This window comes from Topomyia yanbarensis, chromosome 1 (assembly GCF_030247195.1).
Source record: "Topomyia yanbarensis strain Yona2022 chromosome 1, ASM3024719v1, whole genome shotgun sequence".
Lineage (NCBI taxonomy): Eukaryota > Metazoa > Arthropoda > Insecta > Diptera > Culicidae > Topomyia > Topomyia yanbarensis.
The window spans coordinates 81,743,435-81,767,582 of record NC_080670.1 but is presented as its reverse complement, the minus strand read 5'-3'; the positions used below and the strand labels follow the sequence as shown (position 1 = coordinate 81,767,582).

The window sequence follows — 24,148 nt, the reverse complement described above, 5'->3', positions numbered from 1 at the left end:
GGCGGCGCCGTAACTTGCCGTTCACTGTAAAAGTAGTGTGGGAAATCAGTTAGAATTCTGGATGAGTTTGACTGGGTAATGTCAATATCAGCTCCAGCTCAAATTTTCACTGCCACTTTGTTTACCAACCAATGGTGGCCAACAGAGTAGCGGCGAGAAGCTGAGATGGGGTTGGAAATATCAATAAGATGCGAGAAACCGGCTTGCAGGAATTAAAATGGAGTACGTCAGAGTAAACGTATGCACTCCGAGAAGATTCGCTCAGCTTTTATTAGACATGATCCCTTTGATTTGCTAGAAGCATGTTTCTCGCATATTGCATTATAATGTCAGCTTCAGTTCAAGCTCAATCAGTACCAGCTCCACTTCAGATTCTTGCCATCACTGCTGCCTAACTCAACTGTTTACTGGGATGCATCGCAGGGTTAAATTATTTTACCTTGCTGTCATGTAAAAAATCTGTACCAATCTGTACTTTTTTACAAAAATCTGTAATGTGTACCCTAATAAAAAAAAATATACACAAACTTTAACCCACATAGTCCAACGATTCCACATAATGTATGAATGATACCCTGAACAGGTCGTTAGGCTCTTGGATCATTAGATGTTTATTCGGGTACCGTACAGAATCTGTGCCAAAAATGCTTCAGAAATCTGTACCTTTCTACATAAATCTGGACTTGCGGCATCACTGATTTAGGCCCTCATGAAAGATCTATGTCGAAGTGAGAATTGCGTATCAAAAGAAAAATGCGAAGAGTGACCAATTTGACAAACACAAAGTCGTTTCAAGGTAATCATCATAAGGTGTAGGCATGTGTATAATAAGATTATTGGTGGCAAACTCTGAAAAACTTAGAAAACTTGAAAATGCTAAATTGTTATATTCTTTTTTTTTTTTTTTTTTTTATCCCTTTATGGGCAGCTAGGGCCGAGGGTGGTGGCTAGCGGGTTTCATACATCCTTGACCTGACGGACAAAGCTATGGTGCCTTGAACACAGGCAACGCAGATCCAAGGCCATCATTGAAATGATAAGTTCTGCGTTTGAAATGTACTTCCCCCGGTTGCCAGACAAATACCTGTAATTATTACTTGTTGCTTTGTATGTATGAATCTAATGTTCAGTCCTGGGTGGTGTATGCGTGGAAGGTGTGGTTTTTAGCGTTCGAGTCCAGGAGTGCATATCTGTCTGGGTTAGCGGGGGCGTTTACCAATTGTGCAACAGTGCGATCGCCAAAGGCTCGAGCACCTGAATGCTAGCGCGTCTCCAACCCCGCGCGCACAGATTCGATCCTAGATTCGTGTGGCCACACGAATCTAAAATCGAATCCACGCACGCAAAGTCAGAGACACGCCAGCACTCAAACGCTCGAGCCCCCGGCGACCACACCACCACACAACTAGTAAACGCATATTCACGTGTATTCTTGAACGATCGCGCGCGGACCGTGAATATGATAATTAATTTTTAGTGTATGGTAGAGGAACGTGTTGTCTGGCGAATATGAGCATCATTCTTGATTGGTCCAACTGAAGGCATGAGTCGAGAGTAGAGAATTCCGAACGTAGCCGGTCTATGATCGCGCGAGTGGTGGGTTAATGCTTGCGACCGCGGTTGTAAAGTTATAGGTGCTGAAAAGTTCACTTAAGTAAGGGGGTGTTTTAATGTTGGCGAAATTGCGAGCGTAGGTGTGTGTGGATGATTGAAATTGTAATGTAAGTTCGCGTTTTGACCAGGTTTGTGTTATCGCGAAAGTTAGGGGCGTTTGTGCGTTTTGGATGTGAGTGTATATGAGAGAATATGCACTTGATTGTGTTAGTGAGTATGAGTATGAACCTAACTTAAGATATAGTAATAAAAGGAAAAATAACATGCCGAATGTTTCTTTTTTAGGTCACTAACCGTGCAATGCAGAATGCCCAAAAACTCTGAACTAGGCCTCGTCGAGTCCAATCTGTCCGTCTCGTCCTGTCGTGTCTGGGGTTTCCAGGTTACATGCATTCACCAGATGAGACTAGCTTATGTCAGTTTACTTGTGCACTGGTTTCGTGGAATCGAGGCGATCATCGAAATGATAGATCCTACGAGTGAATGCACTTGGCCCAGTCACCTGTCAAGCATTTGTGTATTTGTTTGTGTTGAGGTATATGTGGAGCCTGTAAATAATATTTTAATACGAATATTATTGTATTTGTTAAAATAAGAAACGTGTACTACTTGCAGTTTGTTGATCGTTCCTACTTATCTGATTCCATCGAGTATGAGAATACATCTCCATTGTTCTAAAACCTGGCGACGTCTGATGGCAGAGAAGAATCATTGTTGGCAGCAATGTTGCTCTTCTTGGATGTATGAGCTCGAAAAGGTCATCACAAGAATATAACGCATGAGACCGAAAATAAATAAAAATAAAATAAAAAGAAGAGTTAGTATTGTTATTGAGTATTAATAATGCGCCGATTTTTTTCGAGAGTTGTCTTACTGGAGCTGTAGAGCTAATTGATTCAATTAAGGCATGGACCTAGACTTCTGGAATCGAGGATAGAGACTTCAGGACGTGAACGACTCATAAATGCGCGAGAGCGGGGGACTGTAGGTTCACGCTTAAGACTGCATTTGAGTGATTACAAGTGCTGAGACGTTCATATTATCACCGAGATGTTATAATGTCTGGAAGAGCGCGAGTATAGGTTGCGTGGATGGTCGCGAAGGGCTCAAGCATTTTTATATTTGTTTGTCGCGTGTATGTGACTTTGTGTGTATACATTCGATTTTTATGTAGTTTAGTGAATATGAGCATTATATTTTTGATTGGTCGACCTGACGGCATTGGACTTATGCTACTAGGGCCTAGAATAGGGGATTCCGGACGAAACCGATGCATGATCGCGCGAAAACGGGCATTTGGAGGTTCACTCTCGAGACCGGGATTGTTAATTTAAAAGTGCTAAACCATTCACTTAGTCACCGGGGTGTTATACTTTTTACGAGATCGTGAGTGTGGTCGCGCGTGGATGATCGCGAAGGACTCGAGCGTTTGTATGTGGACGTTTTTGTCGCGTGTGCTAGTATGTAACTTCGCGTGGACACATTATTTTTGTAAGCGTGTGGCCATTCGCATGTTCGCGTATTCTTCAATGACCGCGCGTGGACGTCTTATCTAGTTTTTATTTCTATTGGTCCAACTAACGGCATGAATTTGGGCTGCTAGGATCAAGGGCGGAGACTTCCGGACGTGACCGATTCATGATTACGCGAGCTTAGGTTCTTAGGTTCCAACGTTCACCTAATCAATCGGGATGTTTGAATATTGGCGAGAACGCGGGCGTTCGTATTTGTGACCAGGTTTGTGTTATCGTGTAGGCCACGTTTGTACATTTCGAATGAGAGATTGATAGTGTATATGAGAGAATAAGAAATTTGCTTGCAGAGAGAATTGGGCCCTAAACCCACATTGTATATTATTTGACCATGGCAGTGGATAATAAAGGTCGCCAAGTTAAGTACTAAAATTGATCACAATGTAGCTTAACTAAAAAGAAAATATTCGTATCCCAAGTTTCTGTGATATAATCACTGTAATACTGCTTTGGTGGAAAAGCCCCCGGACCACATCAAGGTACAGTATCATGCCGAGGGAAAAATGCTAAATTGTTATATTCAAATCAATTTGTTCCAATTAATGATTTGTTTTTTAGAACGATGTAGTATTTACGCCATCCCAATCCTGTCGGATGTAAAATCAAAACACTGGCGTCACATATGTAAAAATCTTATCCGTTATAATATTGGGGTTTATGCCACTTGCTGTTTGACGAGACTATAATTTAATATTGTAAACGGTCTATGCAAGAGAATGATCATTGGAGGATAGTCCTTCGTGATCACAGAGTTCGCTAAAATTTAAAACTGTATATATGTAAATTTGTAATATCTCGATGTCACAGCGTTCACACGATTCAATAACACGTGACATGACAATAGGGGGGCGTTTTGTCCCAATTTTACGTCAGAATGGTCCAGCTCCTGATTGGTTGATTCTGACTTTTTTACCGTACGCAATGTTACTGCAGAGATAGCGAAATGATGTTTTTTTTTAACGTTAAATATTTATTGTTTCATTTTTGTTACATTTCTGTATAGTATACAAATTAAGTGATACAGTTTCGATAACTTTTCATCTTTGGTTACTTTTTTTGTTTTTTCTCTGTTCAGTGGTATTTTATTCTTGTTTTCGTGTTTAACTATTTTTTAGTTTGGAATGTAGAAATGATGTTTGGCAGTGTTGCAATATTTATAGAAAAGATTGTCATTACTTTTGACAAATAAAATTATTATCGTTAAAGACGAAAAAATGACTAAATTGAAAAGAAATTGTACGGCAAAGTGAAACAAGTATTTATCATGCATTTACCGTATACGTGGTTGATTATCTTTAACAAAAATAAGACAGAAACCACAATATAATCTAAAATTTTTCAGAAAATGGCTTCATCAAACCTTACTAAACACCCATGATATAGAAAAACGGTGCCATTCATCAATATAGTGGATTCAAGATACAAAATATTGCCGGCATAAAATAAATTAACATGCGTTCATTTTCATTAATAAAAATAGCAACACTGTTCGGAAGATGGCAGGAAGAAACTGCGCGAAAAGAAGAAAAATAGGAAGGAAAAATAAGAAGCCGATTGTCACGTCTTGTCTTAGTGTTGACCTAACATCGAACAATTTGGCTATCAAGAAACACACCCAGACCAGGGATGCCACATTGACATCTGTGTTTCGGCGAAAAAATTTTTTTACCATCTGTGATGACAAAATGCCAAAAATCTGTCATCTGTGAAAAAGAGTCTGTGATCAAAAATTGTGAAAAAAAATCTGTGACATTACAGAAAAATCTGTGAATATGGTAACCCTGACCCAGACGCGACAATGTTCACACCTTTCTAACATTTACATCTTGATTCCATATTAAAATTTTCCAGAGCTGTCAGATAGCTTTGTTGGAAATGTGCATCCTAATAAAAAAATCTGTACAGTCTTCCCTAATAAACATCTAATGATCCAAGAGCTTAACGACCTGTTCAGGGTATCATCCAAACAATATGTGGAATCGTTGGACTGGGTTAAAGTTTGTGTATAATTTTTTTATTGGGGTTTATTCTCTGGTTCGTAACTCTTTGACTGGACCGTGTTTTAGTTAGACCTCCACTAGTTAGACTGTTGTTCAACTAAAAAGTAGTTTTGTGGTTATTTACGCATAATTTAACTATTATTTCCTAACTATTGATTTTGAATGGCCAACAATTTCCCTTTCAATATAAAACTCATTACTAAAAAGTTTAAAACTTCTCCATGTTGACGCATCGGCGAACTCCCATGCGCATTGGAAATGTACAAAACTATTGATTTTCAACGGCCAATAATTTCTCCTTCAATATAAAACTCATTACCAAAAAGCTGAAAACATTTCCATTTTGACGCATCGGCGGACCCCCCTGCGCATTGTACATGTTCAAAACTATTGATTTTGAACGGCCAACGAATTCCCCTTCAATATAAAACTTATTACTAAAAAGTTTAAAACATTTCCATTTTCACGCATCGGCGGACCCCCCTGCGCATTTTAAATGTCAAAACTATTGATTTTCAACGGTCAACAATTTTCCCTTCAATGTAAAACTCATTACTGAAAACTTGAAAACATTTACATTTTGACGCATCGGCGCATTGTAAATGTTCAAAACTATTGATTTTCAACGGCCAACGAATTCCCCTTCAATATAAAACTCATTACTAAAAAGCTGAAAACATTTCCATTTTCACGCATCGGCGGACCCCCCTGCGCATTTTAAATGTCAAAACTATTGATTTTCAACGGCTAACGAATTCCCCTTCAATATAAAACTCATTACCAAAAAGCTGAAAACATTTCCATTTTCACGCATCGGCAGACCCCCTGCGCATTGTAAATGTACAAAACTACTGATTTTCAACGGCCAACAACTTCTCCTTCAATATAAACTCATTACTAAAAAGTTGAAAATATTTCCATTTTGACGCATCAGCGAATTGTAAATATACAAAACTATAGATTTTCAATGGCCAACAACTTTCCTTTCAACGATACTATGTGACCGCTAACATTTTGCTTGCAGTCCTTTCCTATAGCAAGCGAAAAACGAACTGCCGCACATTCCAATCTTGCAAATATGAGCCATGAATGTCGTTCACTACATTCATTTTGAGCCGCTGCTATGAAATTTATTTGCAACAGTTCCAACGCAACGGATGATGCAAGTAAAACACACGGGCCATTCACATACATTCGCAACAGCTAGCGAACGAAACCCAACTACGGCAGCAAGCCGAATAACCGAACCTTCACGAACATGTAACAGGCACGATCAGCAGCACGAACGTTTTTGCTTTTCTCTCGTCCGTTTACATGCACAGCAGCCGAAGTCAAACTAGCATCGGTGCTGTCGTATTGGTTTTTTCCCGAACTTTCGCATTAAAATGAAATTCGAAATGACTTCTTCCAGCCTTGGTGGTGGGAAACAAAACTGCTGTGTGGCGGCATTCACACACACCAAAGAGATTACATTCATTGAACGACATTCATACGTACACCAACCATGAAATTCGTCTATGACTTTCCTGCTCGGGCAGCAGCGTGAAAGTTTGTAAGCTTATGACGTTCATAAAAAAAGTCACGTTTCCAGCCCTGGTAGTACATAATGATTACTTGCTGATGTTTTTTATCAGATTTGATATGGGAAGCTGCGTAAGCAAAGCAAAACAAATCAATTACATTTGTAAATCTGCGGATGTCTCGCGGACGAAAACCGAATCAACGCAATTATGAATCTACATACTAGACTATTGGTACTTCAAATAACTTTTTTCTAATGATGAAATCAACACTGGGTGATAGTTTCCTTAAATCTACGTTTAATGATTTTCTTAGGACCCTTTGGCACAAATAGCAACCTTAAGACTACTTTTATATAATATAATTTCTATGGCCATAGAAGTGTAATCAAGCCACAAATTTTTGACAAATCAATGCATTCCGATTTCAACCAAACTTAGCAAATATTAAACTTTTTGCCAAAACTGAACCGGTTAGTCTTATACCCTAGTATCAATTGAGGTTTTATCGTACTTTTATAGCCACTCATAACATTTAAATTGCACTTGTAGCGTGCTATAAAACTTCAATTGTTGCTTGTAAACATAAGTTTTTGTACCATGAATGACTATTCTTTAGCTTAAATCCCGAATAGAAATGTACAGTAACAAAACCATGATTTTTACTGTGACAGTACAGTAATTTTACGATAATTTACAGTAAGTTTTAGTGTTATGCTACAATACAAAAACAATAAATTTTAACGTTTTACAGTAAATTTCAATGCAAAATAGACTTTTACAGTGAAAAAGGGGGGTGGTTATGTATCTTAACATTAAAAAAACCAATTTTTCTCCATGCATTGTTTTCTCGAAAACAGTAAAACTTAATGTGAATGCACTGTATCAGTTTTTTGCTGAACAGTGAAATTTATTGTTACATGAAATTTTATTGTAAATCTACTGTGAGATTTTGTTATCGAACAATGTTGAAACAGTAATAACTATAATATTTATTGTTTTATTATTGTTTGTAGGGTAAATGCTATTGTAAAATTCTATCCGGGATAGCAGCTAATATGGTTTTAATTGCAGCAAAATCTAGCATGTTTTCAATAAAGTTGTACAACAAATCATTACAGAAAAAATGCTGAATATGTATAGCTCACTTGACATGACATCAAGAAATCAAATTTGGATATATTCTATTACGGGGCTACACCACTGTAGAGCACGCCAAACATGTCATAAAAATCGACACAAAATTAATTAAAAAAAGCTAAGCAATAAAAAATCCTACCTAAGCCGCTGGAGAAATCAATTTTGAATATACTGTGAAAATTTCAAAGCGTTCAAAAATCATTTGTTCGAGTTCCATTTGTGGCCAGCTCAAAAAAGTGACTTCGAGAAAAACGCGGTTAAAGTTTTCAGTACACACGAGATATACATAAGAGGCATTGCGGTAGAATTGAAAATCTGAATATTTATGTATTGTTTTCGTCTTCCATGTTTTGGGATATGATTTTTAGCATTCTAAAGCCATTTTAGACTAATAAATTGAAAATCGACCTTTTTTATTCTACAGTGCTGTGACACTTTAAAACCGTTTTTAGATAAATTTAGTAATTATTATTTAACATAAATGTAATCTCTGGCCATATTAAAAAATATTTTAAAGCGCATGAGATGTTTAAGGACACTAACCACTAAACTATTTTCATTTGAAAGTTATAAGAACTTCGTCATCTACGAATAAAGTGCCTGAAAGTGAAAACTGTTTTTTCCATAAGGAATATACGACTTTTTGAAAAAAATGGCCTGAAAATGCCAAAACAATTTTTTTTAAATTTTGCAATATTCATTCAAAATCCTACATAAAAAGCGTTCATAATTTTTTCACGGAACAAACTAAAGTCTAGGGAATCGATATGTCAAGACATATCAATCCTCTAGGCAAGATTTTTAAAGGCAAAAGTTTTCTTCTAAAACTTCAAAATTTCTTTTGTTGAGAAGCGCCTAAATAATTTGAGAAATGGACGTTAAAAATATCAATATTTTCCAATATCGCTCAAGTGTTCTACAAGTCATGACATACTATGAAGTTGAACGGAAATAAGCTTTGCTTGCCATAATCAGTGCTACTGGAATATTAAACAGAAATATTTTTAATGAAAAAGTGTTCATAACAGTTTCATAAATAAATGCAAAATGTCTAGAGTGAAAATGCGTTCGCAAAATGTTTTTTTTTTAATCGAGTAATTTTGATTACAAATGTGTTGATTATCTTGAAGATTGGCTTACTAAATTTGATCAAGTTGTTTATTTTAAGTGGGTGAATCTGAAATTTAAGATTGATTGGAACTTAGTACTTCTAACATATTTCGAAAATGTATGTAAATTTAATTGCTCCGACGATAGAGTAGGGGAACATGGGGAGACTTGACCAAGCGTAAGATTCTACATTTGGCTATAACGTATTCTATTTGGTTTTTAATTTTTTTAAAATATTTTTATACTTGTTTCGATCCATTAAGGTAATTATAAATCTTTGAAATGAAAAACCCTTTCATCATAGAAAATATTGTGCTCGAGGCCACCGTACACTAATTACGTAAGGCTTTTTAGAACTATTCAACCTCCCCCTCCCCCCAGATAAGAGTTCGTATGATTTTGGTGAACTCCCTCTCCCCCTACATAAGATCTTATCATGCTTTGTGTAATTAAAAATCATATTGTTAATTCATTAAATTATTCGATAGCGAAAACGATACTTATTTTAAAAGAGAACTCAGGACAAAATTTAACTACACACCAAAAAATTATAAATTTTATCATTGACGTAATTGCAAACATGACACAATTTAACAAACCGTAATTCACGAAATGACTAAACATCACCGTGTTCCATTTAATTTTACATGAAACATATACTTTCCATGCGAAATGACATAAAATTACACTTACTGTCATTCAGAACAAAAGCCATATGTGGAGTTAAATTTACATGATTTACGAAATTCAATGTCATGTAAAATTAAAACCAAACGCAAAAAACTAAGTCATTTTTGATGCTCGTATATGTCAGGGTCAGAAGACGTAAATTTATACGATTTTTTTCTAAGTGTGTGTATAATCATCTGCAGTAATTTCATTTGCATCCTAATCTCGCCCAGTAGAAATTTCAGAATAAATTTTGGGAGATATTTAGAAACTCCGATTTGTTCCATATAATTTGCTTCGCTATATTCCACTTCCTTTGAATCTATTTCCTTGTGATGTAGAACTCAAAAGAATTTATAACCTCTTCTGGTGTGAATTTATTCGGAGTTCCAAATATAACGCTTATCGTACGCATAGTTCCGACATGACTATCTTCGAATTTTCTTGAAGTAAAATACAGTTCACACTCTGGAACTATACGGCCAACAAGTTCTTTGACAATCACACGACAGAAAAATTTTCATATACCTTGATGGTTTGAAGCGAAAGTTTGAAAAGAAGGATGTTGGCCTAACAACACGGAGGGTCTCAACACTTTTTAACTTGTAAAGCAGATTGTGACTCCAGTTCCCGATCAGAACAATGTACCACCAAGAGTCAAGAAATTATTGTAACTGCTCCAAAACCATCAACAATTAATCCGCCCCTTACGTTGGCAACAATAAACAATATTCCATAACTAATTTAACAATCATATTCTGTCGCTGCAAAACACTTCAATTTGAGGTCTGCGTTTCCTTGACCATGATGTACAGTATGTGCTCATTCTGTTTGATATATAAAATGTTCATGGCACAAATAAGAAATAGTTTCTTTTCTTATGAGAATAATATTTTTCTTATCGATTTCATTTTTCATGCATGTTTTATGATATTACTTAAGAAAGGACAAACCTTCCCCCCCCCCAGGTGAGAATTGGTAGGATATTTTGAAACACCCACTCCCCTCATATGTCCTTACGTAATTAGTGTATGACCCCTAATTAATAAATTTGCGTTAAATGATGTATTTTTATCATACTGTGGTACCTACTGTTAATGTTAACCACGTCACAAAAAATCTCATCTTAAACATCAATCTATTTTTATAGCTCTAGTTAACAAAGTTAGCAGTCATGGTTGAATTCGTGAGATGTGCACATGCAATGTAATAATTATAGTTAATCCCTAAAAAGGAATGCATTAAAAAAATCGAAATTCAACCATTTTATATTTTTTGTTGGTATCTAAGGATCTCGACAATATGGAGTAAAATAATTACAGCACGTTTTTATGCCAAGTCTTTCCCGATGGGAGAACAAGAAGTAATATTTGTATTGTCCATATTACACCCACAACACACTGTTCATTCTACAGCTAATTTATTTTTAAACAACCGTGCTGATTACGCGATTTCGTCGTGATACTAGCAAAACATGCGCAAAAGGTTAAATATATTGTGATATAACACCATGTGCAGATTAAAATCAAAACCTCATCCAAAAGAATTTTGTTTTGCTTATGCCGAATTTTATCACCAAACATGGGTTCAATCTCCTTTGAATACTTGACAGAAAAGGCTTCTATTAAGATTGTACCATATTTAACAAATATTGCCTTGATTCGGCTGTTAATTTAACCCATAGTTTTGTACTGAAGAACCAGTAGCGCATTGGCTTGTTCCGAACAGTACTACAACGCATCAGAATACAAATATAGTTCTTCGCGAGCCAAAAGTTGTAAACGATCATCGCTATGGTGATGAATGATTTGCTGAAGATTTTATTCGTCATTCACTTCCTAGCTTCCTCGTGCAGTTCATTCGGTCGCTCGATGCGCAGCAAGGCAAGAGAGTATGGATAAGGCATTCGGATGAACACGGATTGGCAGTCGGCTTCATTCGTGGGTGAATATCAACAGCAAGTTGAATATAACAGCGAAGAACGATGTGGGACGAATGCAGGTGATTCATATTCACCGTGCTTCGTCGCGATGAAGATTCTGAAGCAACATTGCTTAATGTACTCGTTCACTCTCACTCACGCGTTCATACGTCCTGTATGAGGCTTACTTGGGTGCTCTTCCCGATCAGAAAGAAATAACAAAATTATTACAGACTGAGTTACTTTGTTATGGTAACAAGTTGTGTTATAACTTTGGTCTCGTTAGTTGGTAAAATAACAGAAAACATAACAGAAATTCTTCTAGTATATATCAAAAATATGACAACCTGTGATAGGCTTCAATCAGAATCATAACAAAATTTGTTAGGTTCTTCCACGGCCAATATAGCTTTTATTACCTATCCCGATCAGAACAACATAACAGAAAGCTATCAAATTTATATCTCATGTTGATATTTATTACTTACTGTGTTATCTTTGTGATATCCCAATCAGCAAGGCAAGCAAACTTATATCAAGATTATATCTTCTGGTGATGTCATTGAACTGCTAATATGATATTAATGTACGCATATAACGATGATGTTATAATACATTACACATTCTTTCACAATTATCTTTGAATGCTAACTGTAAACTGTAAAGTGGGCAAATGACCAGTTGGTTAAAGCCTTAATAAACAAATCAATCAACTGTGAATGATTGTTATATTACACAGATGACCGTTTATTTGCTAATATGCGTCGTTATTCAACTTTTTAAAGCAAATTTTCGAAGTTTTTATTGTTTTACTAATATTTGCGTTTTCCACATGGATATTCAAAGTTCCACGATTTTGAGAATAGATAAGTTTTAGATGCAAGTGGTCGGAAAATTCGAAAGTAAGGTGTTTAACTTACTTGGTTGCATTTTGATTAAGAGATTACCTATTTTCTGAGACGCAATTTCGAATATGGGGCTTATGATTTCAATTTTGAAACCTTTATTCAAAAGGTTTTGGAATCGTAAAGTTATCAACAAGCTATTCTAATGATAATAATTTTCATATAAAACTTATTGTAAAGAAGATGCAGGAAGTATCAAGCACTCCAGATGAAATAAAGAAACGCGGATTCAAATAAAAAAGCACTTTTTAAACTATTTATTATGGTTTAGTCAAATGATTATATAATTTATTTTCTTTTAATTAATTGTGCATATTGCGAAAACGAATTTTCAGAACTCAAAAAACTGTTTGATATATACTGATTTCCACAATACCGTTATGAATTTTGAGGATCTTCGAGGATCTTCAGTCCGATTTCTCCAATTTATGTGGGATTTCGATAAACAAAACTTGTCCAGTTTGTGGATATCTGATTTTGTGCGTTCTCCGAATTACCAAAGTATTTGAATTTAAACCCCGCATAAAAATGATTGAGGCTGAGATTGTTGTATCTTTTCATTCCACTTAAGATAAGTTTGATATTTTATGGTTGAACTGACAATTGCTTTGAACAGGCCCGTAGCCAGGATTTTGTTTCGGGAGGGGCTTAAAAATTATTGAATAAATGTATTAATTCTGATGACTTGAAACAATCACTGGAAACTGAACGTAATTATGAAAAGTTCTTAGTGAAAACAATTCCAAAAATAAGACAATAGACACTAAAAACTCTAATAATATGTTGCCTGTTACAAGAAAGGCTATAGTGCATCGACGAATTAAATTTGATTATTTTTGATTTACAAGTTAGAAATTTCTCTAGTTACAAAAATGAATAGTCAAGAGCTCAAAGTATTAAGGGCTGCTTGAAAATGCTACGCTGCATGCTACGCTGCTTGAAAATGCTACACATTCGATACACCTTTACAATTTGTAGAAGACGCTAAATTGGAATGAGTAGAAAAATATCCAAAAACCCGTCTCATGAAACTTTACACGCATTTGCTAATCAGAAGAACGAAACCAACGTCAAGGTTGTCCCCATGAATAGGAATATATCAGTGTGAAATCAAAGTTTACCGTTGCAAAGAATGTCCGAACAAAGTGAATGTCGAAATTTGCTTCAAATCTTCTGATAAGGCAGGCGATTTGTAGATGCAGAAAATAGGTTCAACTCCTATTTTCATGATCAGGTTTCTTTCTACTATTACTAGCTCTTTGACTTCATCCGAAGTTTGCGTTAACTCGACTTTATGAAATTTTCAATTTAAATGATACTGATCATGTCGTAATCAAAACAATCCTGAAAAAAACACATGTTTTTTTTCATTTGACTCTCATAGGTAATGGGTTAAAGACTATCTTCGACAACATTATCAGGCAACTCAGAATAACTCTCTTTTTATCTATTTAAGTTGATTCTTTTTAGGTACTTTTTATATCATTGTACTTATGAATTAAAAATATCGTAGACTGATTTTCCTAGATCCCTAAAACTATAGTAAAAGTCAAAATGTAAAGTGAGTGCAAAAACTACTGATTTCACTACAAAGCAAGAATGCCTTAGCTCTATTGACTTTTGACAATCTTGCAAAACCGTTGTAACTTGAGAAGATTACCTAGATTAAGTAAATATTATATTTGAACATTTTGGTTTTATTTATTTATTTGAAGGTTTTATTTCGGAATTCATGGGGTTTTGGACAATGTCAAATATATATTTCAATGATTTAATCTACTAATGGAAACTACCCAGAATTTAATCTACTGAGCGAAACTGCTCAGAATCTATTCACAAATCGAAAGAAAATTACTTAGCACTGATCACTCAATGCTTCTAATTTACATAAAATTTGGTAAATATATCATTGATGACACCAATATAACTAGAGACTATAAACATAGATAATAATTTCAGCATCACTTGCTTCCGACACATGGAAGAGAACACATCGCACTTGCACCTAATTTGCCGAGGCTTTCTTTTAGAGTTGTCTGTTTTAAATTACAGCAAATTATCCGTTTCCTGTAAAACTTTTGCAAAACTCTTTGCCAATTCATTAAACAAATATGAACACTAATCTGTTTAGTAATAGGTTTGTTTGTGAATAAAAATAATTAGCTCTTGATTTTTTTCAATCATCATCAAGATTGGAAGAGATGTATGATTTCTTGAAGAAAGTTGTAATGTTTGTCTGATTACATGTTTGTTTTATCACTATTTGGGAAAAAGTTTCAATTAAAGTTGTTGCACCTAACGCAACGAAGACGAAATGAGAAGATCAGAGCGCAATTCGGAAAGAACTCGTGTTGAGTGTATAGTAAAGATAGAAGAGTGATCTTGAGTCGATTTAGATTGGTTGATTTTTTCCTCTCTTTATGTTTATGTTTATGTTTATTACCTTCACCAACAAGCCCCTTGGCCCCAATGGTGGTTGCTTAAACTAATTACATTTTAAAATTGACAACATTTTCGCTTTTATAGCATTCCGCGTCCGGTTGAAGTCGAAGGCCGTCGCCACACTGTTAAAAATTCGTTGGAGTCCGGTTACAGCGCTCTGGCAACCATAGTTGGTTCTCCTGAATGGAACTCGCAGAAGGGAGTTATTACGTAGAGCTCGAACGCGGGCTTGAAGATCCAGACGTCCGAGGATTGTAGGGCAATCCACTCTGGCAGAGAGTAAGTCCGAGACGAACAGGGCTCGAGAGCAGTCCCTCCGAATGCTGAGTGTATCGAGGTGTATAAGCTGGCAACGGTTTTCATAGCTCGGCAGCTGAAATCTGTTTCGCCATGGGAGATGACGAAGGGCGAAGCGTATGAACCTGCGTTGGACAGCCTCGATTCTGTCAATCCCGTTCTGGTAGTACGGATTCCAAACAGCTGAACAATATTCTAACGTTGAGCGGACCAACGTGCAGTAAAGCGATTTAAGACAATATACGTCCCTGAAGTTTTTCGCTATTCGGAAGATGAACCCAAGCTGTCGTGATGCCTTATCCACGATGTATGACGTATGTGGTTTGAATGTTAATGCCGAATCCATGATGACTCCGAGATCTTTGATGTGAGAGTGTCTTGGAATGCTCGAGCCGAAGAAATGGTAGTTAAACTGAGTCGGTTGGCGTTTCCGCGTGAACGTAACGATTGAGCATTTGCTCGGGTTTAAAACCATTTTGTTTTGATCACACCACGTGCTAAAGCTGTCCAGATCCCTTTGAAGAAGCTCGGCATCGGTTTTATCCCGTATTTGTTGAAAAATTTTCATGTCGTCGGCGAAAGAAAGGCGGGGTCCTTGTAATGTGAAATTGACGTCATTAAAGTAGAGGAGGAATATTACTGGACCGAGATGGCTTCCTTGTGGTATGCCGGATGTAGCGAAGAATGGTGCAGATAGACAGTCCTTAATGCTGATTTGGAGTTGCCTTCCATCGAGGTAGGAACGAAACCAGCGCAGAAGTTGTCCATGAATGCCGAGTTTGTCCAGCTTCGCTATTGCGATATCATGGTTGATTTTGTCGAAGGCCGCAGATAGATCCATATAAATAGCATCGGTTTGCAATCCGTCAGCGAATCCATCCATTACATATGTTGTGAACGAGAGCAGGTTTGTCGTTGTCGATCGTTTAGGCATGAAACCGTGTTGGTCATCTGCAATGTAGTGTTTGCAGTGAAAGAAAATAGGATCTAACACAACCAGCTCGAACAGTTTTGATACAGCACTTAAACACGAGATTCCCCGATAATTGTCAATGTTCGATTTGTTTCCTTTTTTATGAACTGGAAACATGTGCGCTGCTTTCCAGCAGAAAGGGAATGTACCAGTAGTGAGTGATAGCTCGAAGACTCGCCGAAGTGGTTCAAGAAGCCCGCTGATGCACTTTTTGACAAAAATCGAGGGAACACCATCTGGACCTGGGGAACAAGATGCTTTCAGTTTGGCATTTGCTGCAAGAATGGCAGCATTATCGACACAAATTCGGTTGATGGTTCGTCCTAGAGAAGGAGTTAAATTAGCGGCGGCAGCGACTTGTTGTGGTGGCAAGCGCTCGTTGGAAAAAACGCTTGAAAATTTGTCGGAGAACAGTTGGCAAATTTCCTTAGTGTCGGTGCTTAAAACTCCATTAAACGACATACAAGATGGCAAACCGGATTCCTTTCGCTGCTCGTTAACATACTTCCAGAACGACTTGGGCTTGGATTTCAGTTGACGCTCGACGTTTCGCTGGTGTCTAAAAAAGGCGCGTCTGCTTTGTTGTTTGTATTCGTGGTTGAGTTGAAAGTAGTGATTTCGTAATGCAAGTGTCTTATGCTTCGAGAATTTTTTAAATGCAGCTCGTTTGGCAGATTTTAAACGTCTTAGGACGGTTGATTGCCAGGGAGGGTGTTCATCGGTACTAATTGTTCGTTTTGGTACATGGCGGTCGATAAGGTAGTTAAGAATACTAGAAAACGTCATCGCTGCTTCGTTCGCGTCGTCATTGTTAATATTTTCGTCCCAGTTTATATCCAACAGCGTGCTAACGATGCTGTCGTAGTCAGCGTTTTTAAAATCGTAGACGATAGAGCTTGAGACGTCTTCAAAATTCACTCCTAAGTTACCAGCGAATACAAGATGTAGTGGGGGATGATGACGCACCTGCTTGACTAAAGGAATCGGTGCAGTGCAGCAGTACGGAGCGCAGTCCCGGGCACTTACAAAGCAGAGGTCCAATGTACGTCCATTCTCGTTGGTGACATTATTAATTTGCCGAAGAGTTGCGCTGCTGTAGTTGACCAAAATACAACTGGCATTGTTAATAAGCGCAGATTTTTCGATATCCAATCGTAGAAAACCATTACTTGCTTGGCACCACGTCAAGCCAGGTAAGTTGAAGTCGCCCAGTATAACGATATCATCAGACGGGGCGGCGATCGAGGCGATAAAAGAAACGGAGGAAAGATGTACATCGATCAGGCTGGAATCACGAATTCTGTCAGGTGGAAAATACACAACACACAGGAACAGATTGCGATCGGCAAGTTTCACTGATATCCACACTTGCTCGGAGCTCGCCCACCGGTCATCGTTGATCACTCGGGCTTTTATACCACGCCGAACGGCGATAAGCACACCACCGCCTGATGTCTTGTGGCTGTTGAGGGCATTACGGTCACAGCGGTAGACATCGAATGTTGAACCAAAGACCTGGCGAGACAGAGTACGGTTGTCGAGCCACGTCTCGGTCAAGGCGATAACGTCGTAACAGCAACCCGTGGTCGCGAGCAAATAGCTGTCCGTTGATGAATTTAGGCCACCAACATTCTGGTAGTAAACCTCGATGTTGTTGGAGGACGGATCAGGTACAGCAGAGAGCGAAGCCATGTTGCCGTGTAGGAAGATCCTTTCGTCAATCTCACGAACAGTATCGGAACGGTTCACGGTCGCCTGGTCGACTGTGGTGAGGGATTCGAGGCATCCCGAATCAACTGCGTCGCGCCCCAAAATACGACTATCGTCGTCGTCGAGAGAAATGGTTGGCATCTGATAACAAGATGTCGGAGCAAAAGGCAAAAAACTGGAAGCGAAGAATACATCAGCGCTTGAAGTGTTCGGAACAGATGTATACTTGCCGTTTGCGGCAGGTTGGAAGACCCTTTCACCCATCCCACACACAGGACCGGGACGACTGATGATCGCTGGCTGCAAGTGCTCGACTGTGGCGGGGGGATCGAGGGCTTCCATACTGCCAACTGCGGTGCGTCCCAGTATGCGTTGGAACCCGATGGCGGAATGCAGAGAGCAGGAACGGGGTGGTAGCAGCTTGCGGCGAGATTCGTACGATGAGCTAGAAGCGTGAATCGGTTCAACCGTTGTATCGTTACAATTTTTATTATACTTGCCGAGAAAGGCGGCTTGGAAGACCCTTTCCCCACCCACAATATCTTTGCTCTCTTATTTAAGATTATCTCTCTCATTTTATTCCAAGACGAGCAAAAACGGAACGAAAGACTGTCACATACTTAAGACAAGCAATCGAAACTGTTATCCCAACTTATTGACTTATAGATTCAATCAGTCCCAACATTTTAGTCCCTCTTCGTGATTGCCTATTATTTTACCACTTTTTGCCCGGTCCACTTTTAAAAGAATATTTTTTGCACGTTTGTCGAAGATATCACGGATTTACGGATTAACAGTGTATTAGTACGGAACGAATTACTCGTAACAATGAAATGAAGCGTTAATAAAAATGGTATTGCGTTAAAATGACGCGAAATGAAAATTCTATTCTCGGCTCAATCGTTATCAGATAAATTGAAATACTTTTTGTGTAGCGCAGAGTAGTGTACAGAGAACAGAGTGTACAGTGTGCACTGACCTAATACAGAAATTCAAAATTGTGCGCAATTCAAAAACTTATCATTTAAAAATAACAAACTGGGTCGTGGGTCTTTTATATATTTCCTTATGTAAACAATAAAAATAATATAACGAGTTTATGTGGTTGTCCTACAGATCTCGCGCAAGCGCTTAGCCATTGCACGTGGAAACCTGTTTACGAGGCGAGGAAATATTTTTTTCCTCACCAACTATGTCTTGGGGGGGAGTAGTTCATTTCTATCTCGCTATTGTACATTTCCGTGTCATCATCGTAGTGCTGCCTTTATGTTCGCGAATATCTTCCTTGCTTTTCGCCCTCAATAATTGCCCTTCCAAATAGATTCCATTTCTCCCAAATGTGACATTAATCTGCGAGTAAGCGGTATCCGATCTTGTAGCGGAACATTCATTTTCTCATAGTCCATATACAGAAGGATCTTAATTATAGCATTGTCACACACAACCTTGTGCTTTAAGTTGTGCGAAATGAATGGTTTCGTCTGCACTAATTTGTTGAGCGCTAAATGCCTGCCATGATAGAACTGGATAGAGCCGGTTTCCGAAAGTCTAATCTCTATTTACACCTTCAGGATGCGAATGATCAATAATTTTATAATCACCGCATTTGGCTGGAGCACCAATTCTTGCTACTGCTAATCACTAATCTCGACAGATTATTACAGCTACAATTAAAGTAACAGTCTCTTGTATTCTTCAGACAAGGCACACAATATAAAAGTTACTTTTTTGTTGTTCGCTTCGCACTGGCTCGAGCAAAAGCATAAAGCACACTGAATTTCGTAACCATTGCCTTCGGTGGTTAGAAATAGCCTTCTTTAACTTTTTCTCAATAATTTGTTCAAACCAAATAAGCAACAAGTTTTGTTAAAAGTCACCGGTTTTTTAAATTTATTTTTGAAAAATTTCGGGGGGGGGCTTTATCCCCCTAGCCCCCCCTCTGGCTACGTGCCTGGCTTTGAATGTGCATATGTACTAATGTTTCCGTTGTATTCGATGGTGCTTCGTTCGTCTTAAAAAAATCATCGAACTAACAAATTTTCGAAATATTCAAGATACTTGATTCATTTTGTTCAAATTGTTGAAAGATTAATATTTGTGAGCATGTTGCATAGAGCTATCAATATTTCAAAATGGCCTAGAAATCTCTGAATATATACATATCCCAGCTCGTCGCTGTTGTGCTATCTTATGACAAGCGCCATTTAGCACATTTCGAGAAAAACTATTTTTAAAGTTTGAAATTTGAAATATCTTGAAACTTATAAATGGTATAAACAATCCAAAAAAGACAATTGATGCTTCTATCTATTCTGTGCTAATCTCTCAAATATTACAAAGATCGGTTGACTATGTTGCGAGTTTTTACTATGAATGTAAACAAAAGTCGCACTCACACATGTCAGAGGCGTGTATTGATGACAAAATTTGTATGACGTGTCACAATAGTGCATGGAAATTTTTCCATAGGAAAAAATCATCAATTTTTTACTTTTATTCATATCTTTGGGTTCATTTGGTCTATAAACAATCGGTGAGATGCATTTTAAAGAAAATGAGTCAGGGAATCTAGAAAAAATAATTATTTTTGGTTACAGTGTTGCCAAATATGCTATATTTTCAGTTTAAAACATAAACTGTGTTTTCCTCACAACTTTTGTATTTTTCTATTGAAAATTTTAATACCATTGTGTTCCTCAGTCATTTTCACACATACAACATCTAAAACTTCAATATAACTTGAGCAAATCTCTAGATACAGTGATTTGAAGCAAAAAACTTACAATTTCTCATCATGTTTCTCGCTATATCTATGCAAACAAATAGAATTTCAAAATTCTGAAAACGCCACTTTGTAGAGATTTTTCAGACAAGTAATGTGGCATATCTAACTCAGTTTACCCCAAAATGGCGTTTGTCATAAGATAGCACAACAGCGACGAGCTGGTATTATTGTTTGCTGTTACAATTTAAATATGTGTTTTAGATAATGCTTGAAATAGATGTAGGCTTGAATGTAAAAATATTGAATAATTTCCTGCTTAAAATTAAATGAAATTTAGAAAAGAAAATGTATGTTAGAAAACATGAAATATTCTAAAATTCGTCACACAGAAGAATCCTCAACAATTCCTCTAATTTTTAAATTATCTGTTATAATATTCGCAGTTGATAGATTGAACTGTTGTAAATAAAATGTATTTCTGGGAATTTATTAGGTGTGAGATAATTGTACTAGTTTGCTTAATCTTCCCCATATTAAAAATGCAAATAACAAAACTCCGAAAGCGACTTTACTTGAAATCTCAAAATGCAAATCTCAAAATTTGGTATTTGTTTCTTTGAATCTATTCGGAATCATAAGTAACATTTGTAGTATTCTCCGTAAAATAATGTAGGTAAATTATCCGCTCAATGTTACAATCGCATTATTTCTAAAAATCGTGTAAAACATGTAAATGTACAAGAAAAACACCGAGGCGCACTACTCAGAATCAAAAAATAGCCTCAATTTCCTTATCTGCAAAGATATTATAAAGCTTTTCAGTCTATCGTAATATAGGCAGCTGCAGTAGTAAGCAAAACTGTATGAAAACAAAGCGTATGATACAAGGAAAACAAACAGTCCTTAGGCTTTGGCAAAGTTCAATGTGTGCGTTCATCTGCAACATCTGCATCTATAATCGTTTACCCTTGACGGATGCTTGGAATATTATGCTAACATTAAACATCGGTCGAAATCAACGTCGTTGGTTCATCCAGGAAACATCTCCATAAAACCCAGAATACCCAGGTTCAAATCGCAATATCCACAAATAAGAATCAGTGTGTCATATATTCATAATAACAATCAGCCAGCATGTATGCAACCATTTGACCAAACTATAAAAAGCTTTTGCTACATGAAGCTTTTTGCTTCCAAACGAAAAGCGCCTTAATGTATGCTATATTTTTCTATTCTATTCTATTTTTAGACATGCACGCTAAATTCGTTGATACTATACAATGGGTAATAAAAGCTATATTGGCTGTGGGAGAACCTAACAAAATTTGTTATAATTCTGGTAGAAGCCTATCACAGGTTGCCATATTTTTCATATACACTAGAAGAATTTCTGTTATGTTTTCTGTTATTTTACCAACTAACGAGACCTGAGTTATAACACAACTTGTTTTCATAACAAAGTAACACAGTGTGTAATAATTTTGTTATCCCTTTCTGATCGGGTATTGTATAGTATCAACGAATTTAGCGTGCAGGTCTAAAAATAGAATAAAATAGAAAAATATAGAATACATTAAGGCGCTTTTCGTTTGGAAGCAAAAAGCTTCATGTAGCAAAAGCTTTCTATAGTTTTGTCAAATGATTGCATACATGCTTAAGCAATTGGCTGATTGTTATTATGAATATATGACACGCTAATTGTTATTTGTGGATTAGCGATTTGAACCTGGGTATTCTGAGTTTTATGGGGATGTTTACTGCATGAACCAACGACGTTGCTTTCGACCGATGTTTAATTTTAGCATAATATTCTACGCATTCGTCAAGGGCAAAACGATTATAGATGCAGAAGCTGTTTCCAGAACGCACACATTGAACTTTGCCAAAGCCAAAGGACTGTTTGTTTTCCTTGTATAATACGCTTTGTTTTCATACAGTTTTGCTCACTACTACAGCTGCCTTTATTACGATAGACTGAATAGCTTTATAATATCTTTTCAGATTAGGAAAGTGGGGCTATTTTTAGATTCTGAATAGTGCGCTTCGGTGCTTCTCTTGTACGTTAACATGTTTTACACGATTTTTAGAAATAATGTCGATGCGATATGGTAACATTTAGCGGATAATTTACCTACATTATTTTACGGAGAATACGACAAATGTTAATTATGATTCCGAATAGATTCAAAGAAATAAATACCAAAGTTTTGAGGCTTGCATTTTGAGATTTCAAGTAAAGTCGCTTTTGGGGTTTTGTTATAGGGATTTTTAAAATGGGAAAGATTAAGCAAACCAGTACAATTATCTCACATCTAATAAATTCGTAGAAATACAATTTTTTACAATAGTTCAATCTATCAACTGCGAATATTATAACAGATAATCATAAAATTCGAGAAATTGTTGAAAATTCTTCGGTTTGACGAATTTTATAATATTTCATATTTTCTAAAATACATTTTCTTTTCTAAATTTTATTTAGTTTTAAGGAGGAAATTATTCTATATTTTTACATTAAAGTTTTTAGCTATTTCAAGCACTATCTAAAACACATATTTAAATTGTAACAGCAAACAATAATACCAGCTGGGATGTGTACTTATTCAGAGATTTCTGGGCCATTTTGAAATATTGATACCGTTATGCAGCATACTCACAAATATAAATCTTTCAACAATTTGAACAGGTCGTATTATTCCTTTTTTATCTTTCTACAAAATGAATCAAGTATCCTGATTATTACGAAAATTTGTTAGCTCGACGTTTTTTTAAGGCGAACGAAGCACCATCGAATACAACGGAAACATTAGTACATATGCGCATTCAAAGTAATTGTCAGTTCATTGTAAATGTCAAACTGTCTTAGGTGGAATGGAAAGATACGACAATCTCAAATTCAAACATTTTTATGCGGGGGTTTAAATAAAAAAATGCAATGCTTTGATAATTCGGAGAACGCACAAAATCAGATACCCACAAACTGGACACGTTTCGGTTGTTTATGAAAAACCCGCTTAAATTGGAGAAATCGGACTGAAGATCCTCGAAGATCCCCAAAATTCATAACGGTATTGTGGAAATCAGTATATATCAAACAGTTTTCTAAGTTCTGGAAATTCGTTTTCGCAATATGCACAATTAATTAAAAAAAATATTTATAGAATCATTTGACTAAACCATAACAAATAGTTTAAAATGTTTTTTTTATTTGAATCCGCGTTTCTTTATTTCATCTGGAGTGCTTGATACTTCCTGCATCTTCTTAAAAATAAATTTCATATGAAAATTATATTCTTTAGAATAGCTTGTTGATAACTTTGCGATTCCAAAACTTTTTGAATGAAAGCTTCAACATTGAAGTCATAAGCCACATATTCGAAATTGCGTGTCAGACGAGTGTCTAAGAAAATAGGTAATCTCTTAATCAAAATGCAACCAAGTAAGTTAAACACCTTATTTTTCCGACCACTTGCATCTAAAACTTATCTATTCTCTAAATCGTGGAACTTTGAATGTCCATGTGGAAAACGTAAATATAAGGAAATCAATAAAAACTTCGAAAATTTGCTTTAAAAAGTTGAATAAATACG

General features: G+C 36.6%; 1 protein-coding gene across 2 annotated transcripts in view; it reads right to left on the bottom strand.

Annotated features, from left to right (window-relative positions):
* LOC131693854 (superkiller complex protein 2-like) overlaps positions 1-24,148 on the bottom strand; it is a 145,515-nt gene that overhangs the window by 5,672 nt on the left and 115,695 nt on the right. Inside the window, exon 1 of one of the 2 annotated variants that reach the window (XM_058982079.1) lies at positions 1,909-3,630. The exons of the other annotated variant lie outside the window; for it this stretch is intronic. Within the exon in view, the coding sequence (XP_058838062.1) occupies positions 1,909-2,007 (99 nt within the window). The 5' untranslated portion in view covers positions 2,008-3,630. Of the gene's footprint in view, positions 1-1,908; positions 3,631-24,148 lie in introns of those variants that run through there. 2 annotated transcript variants of the gene reach the window in all.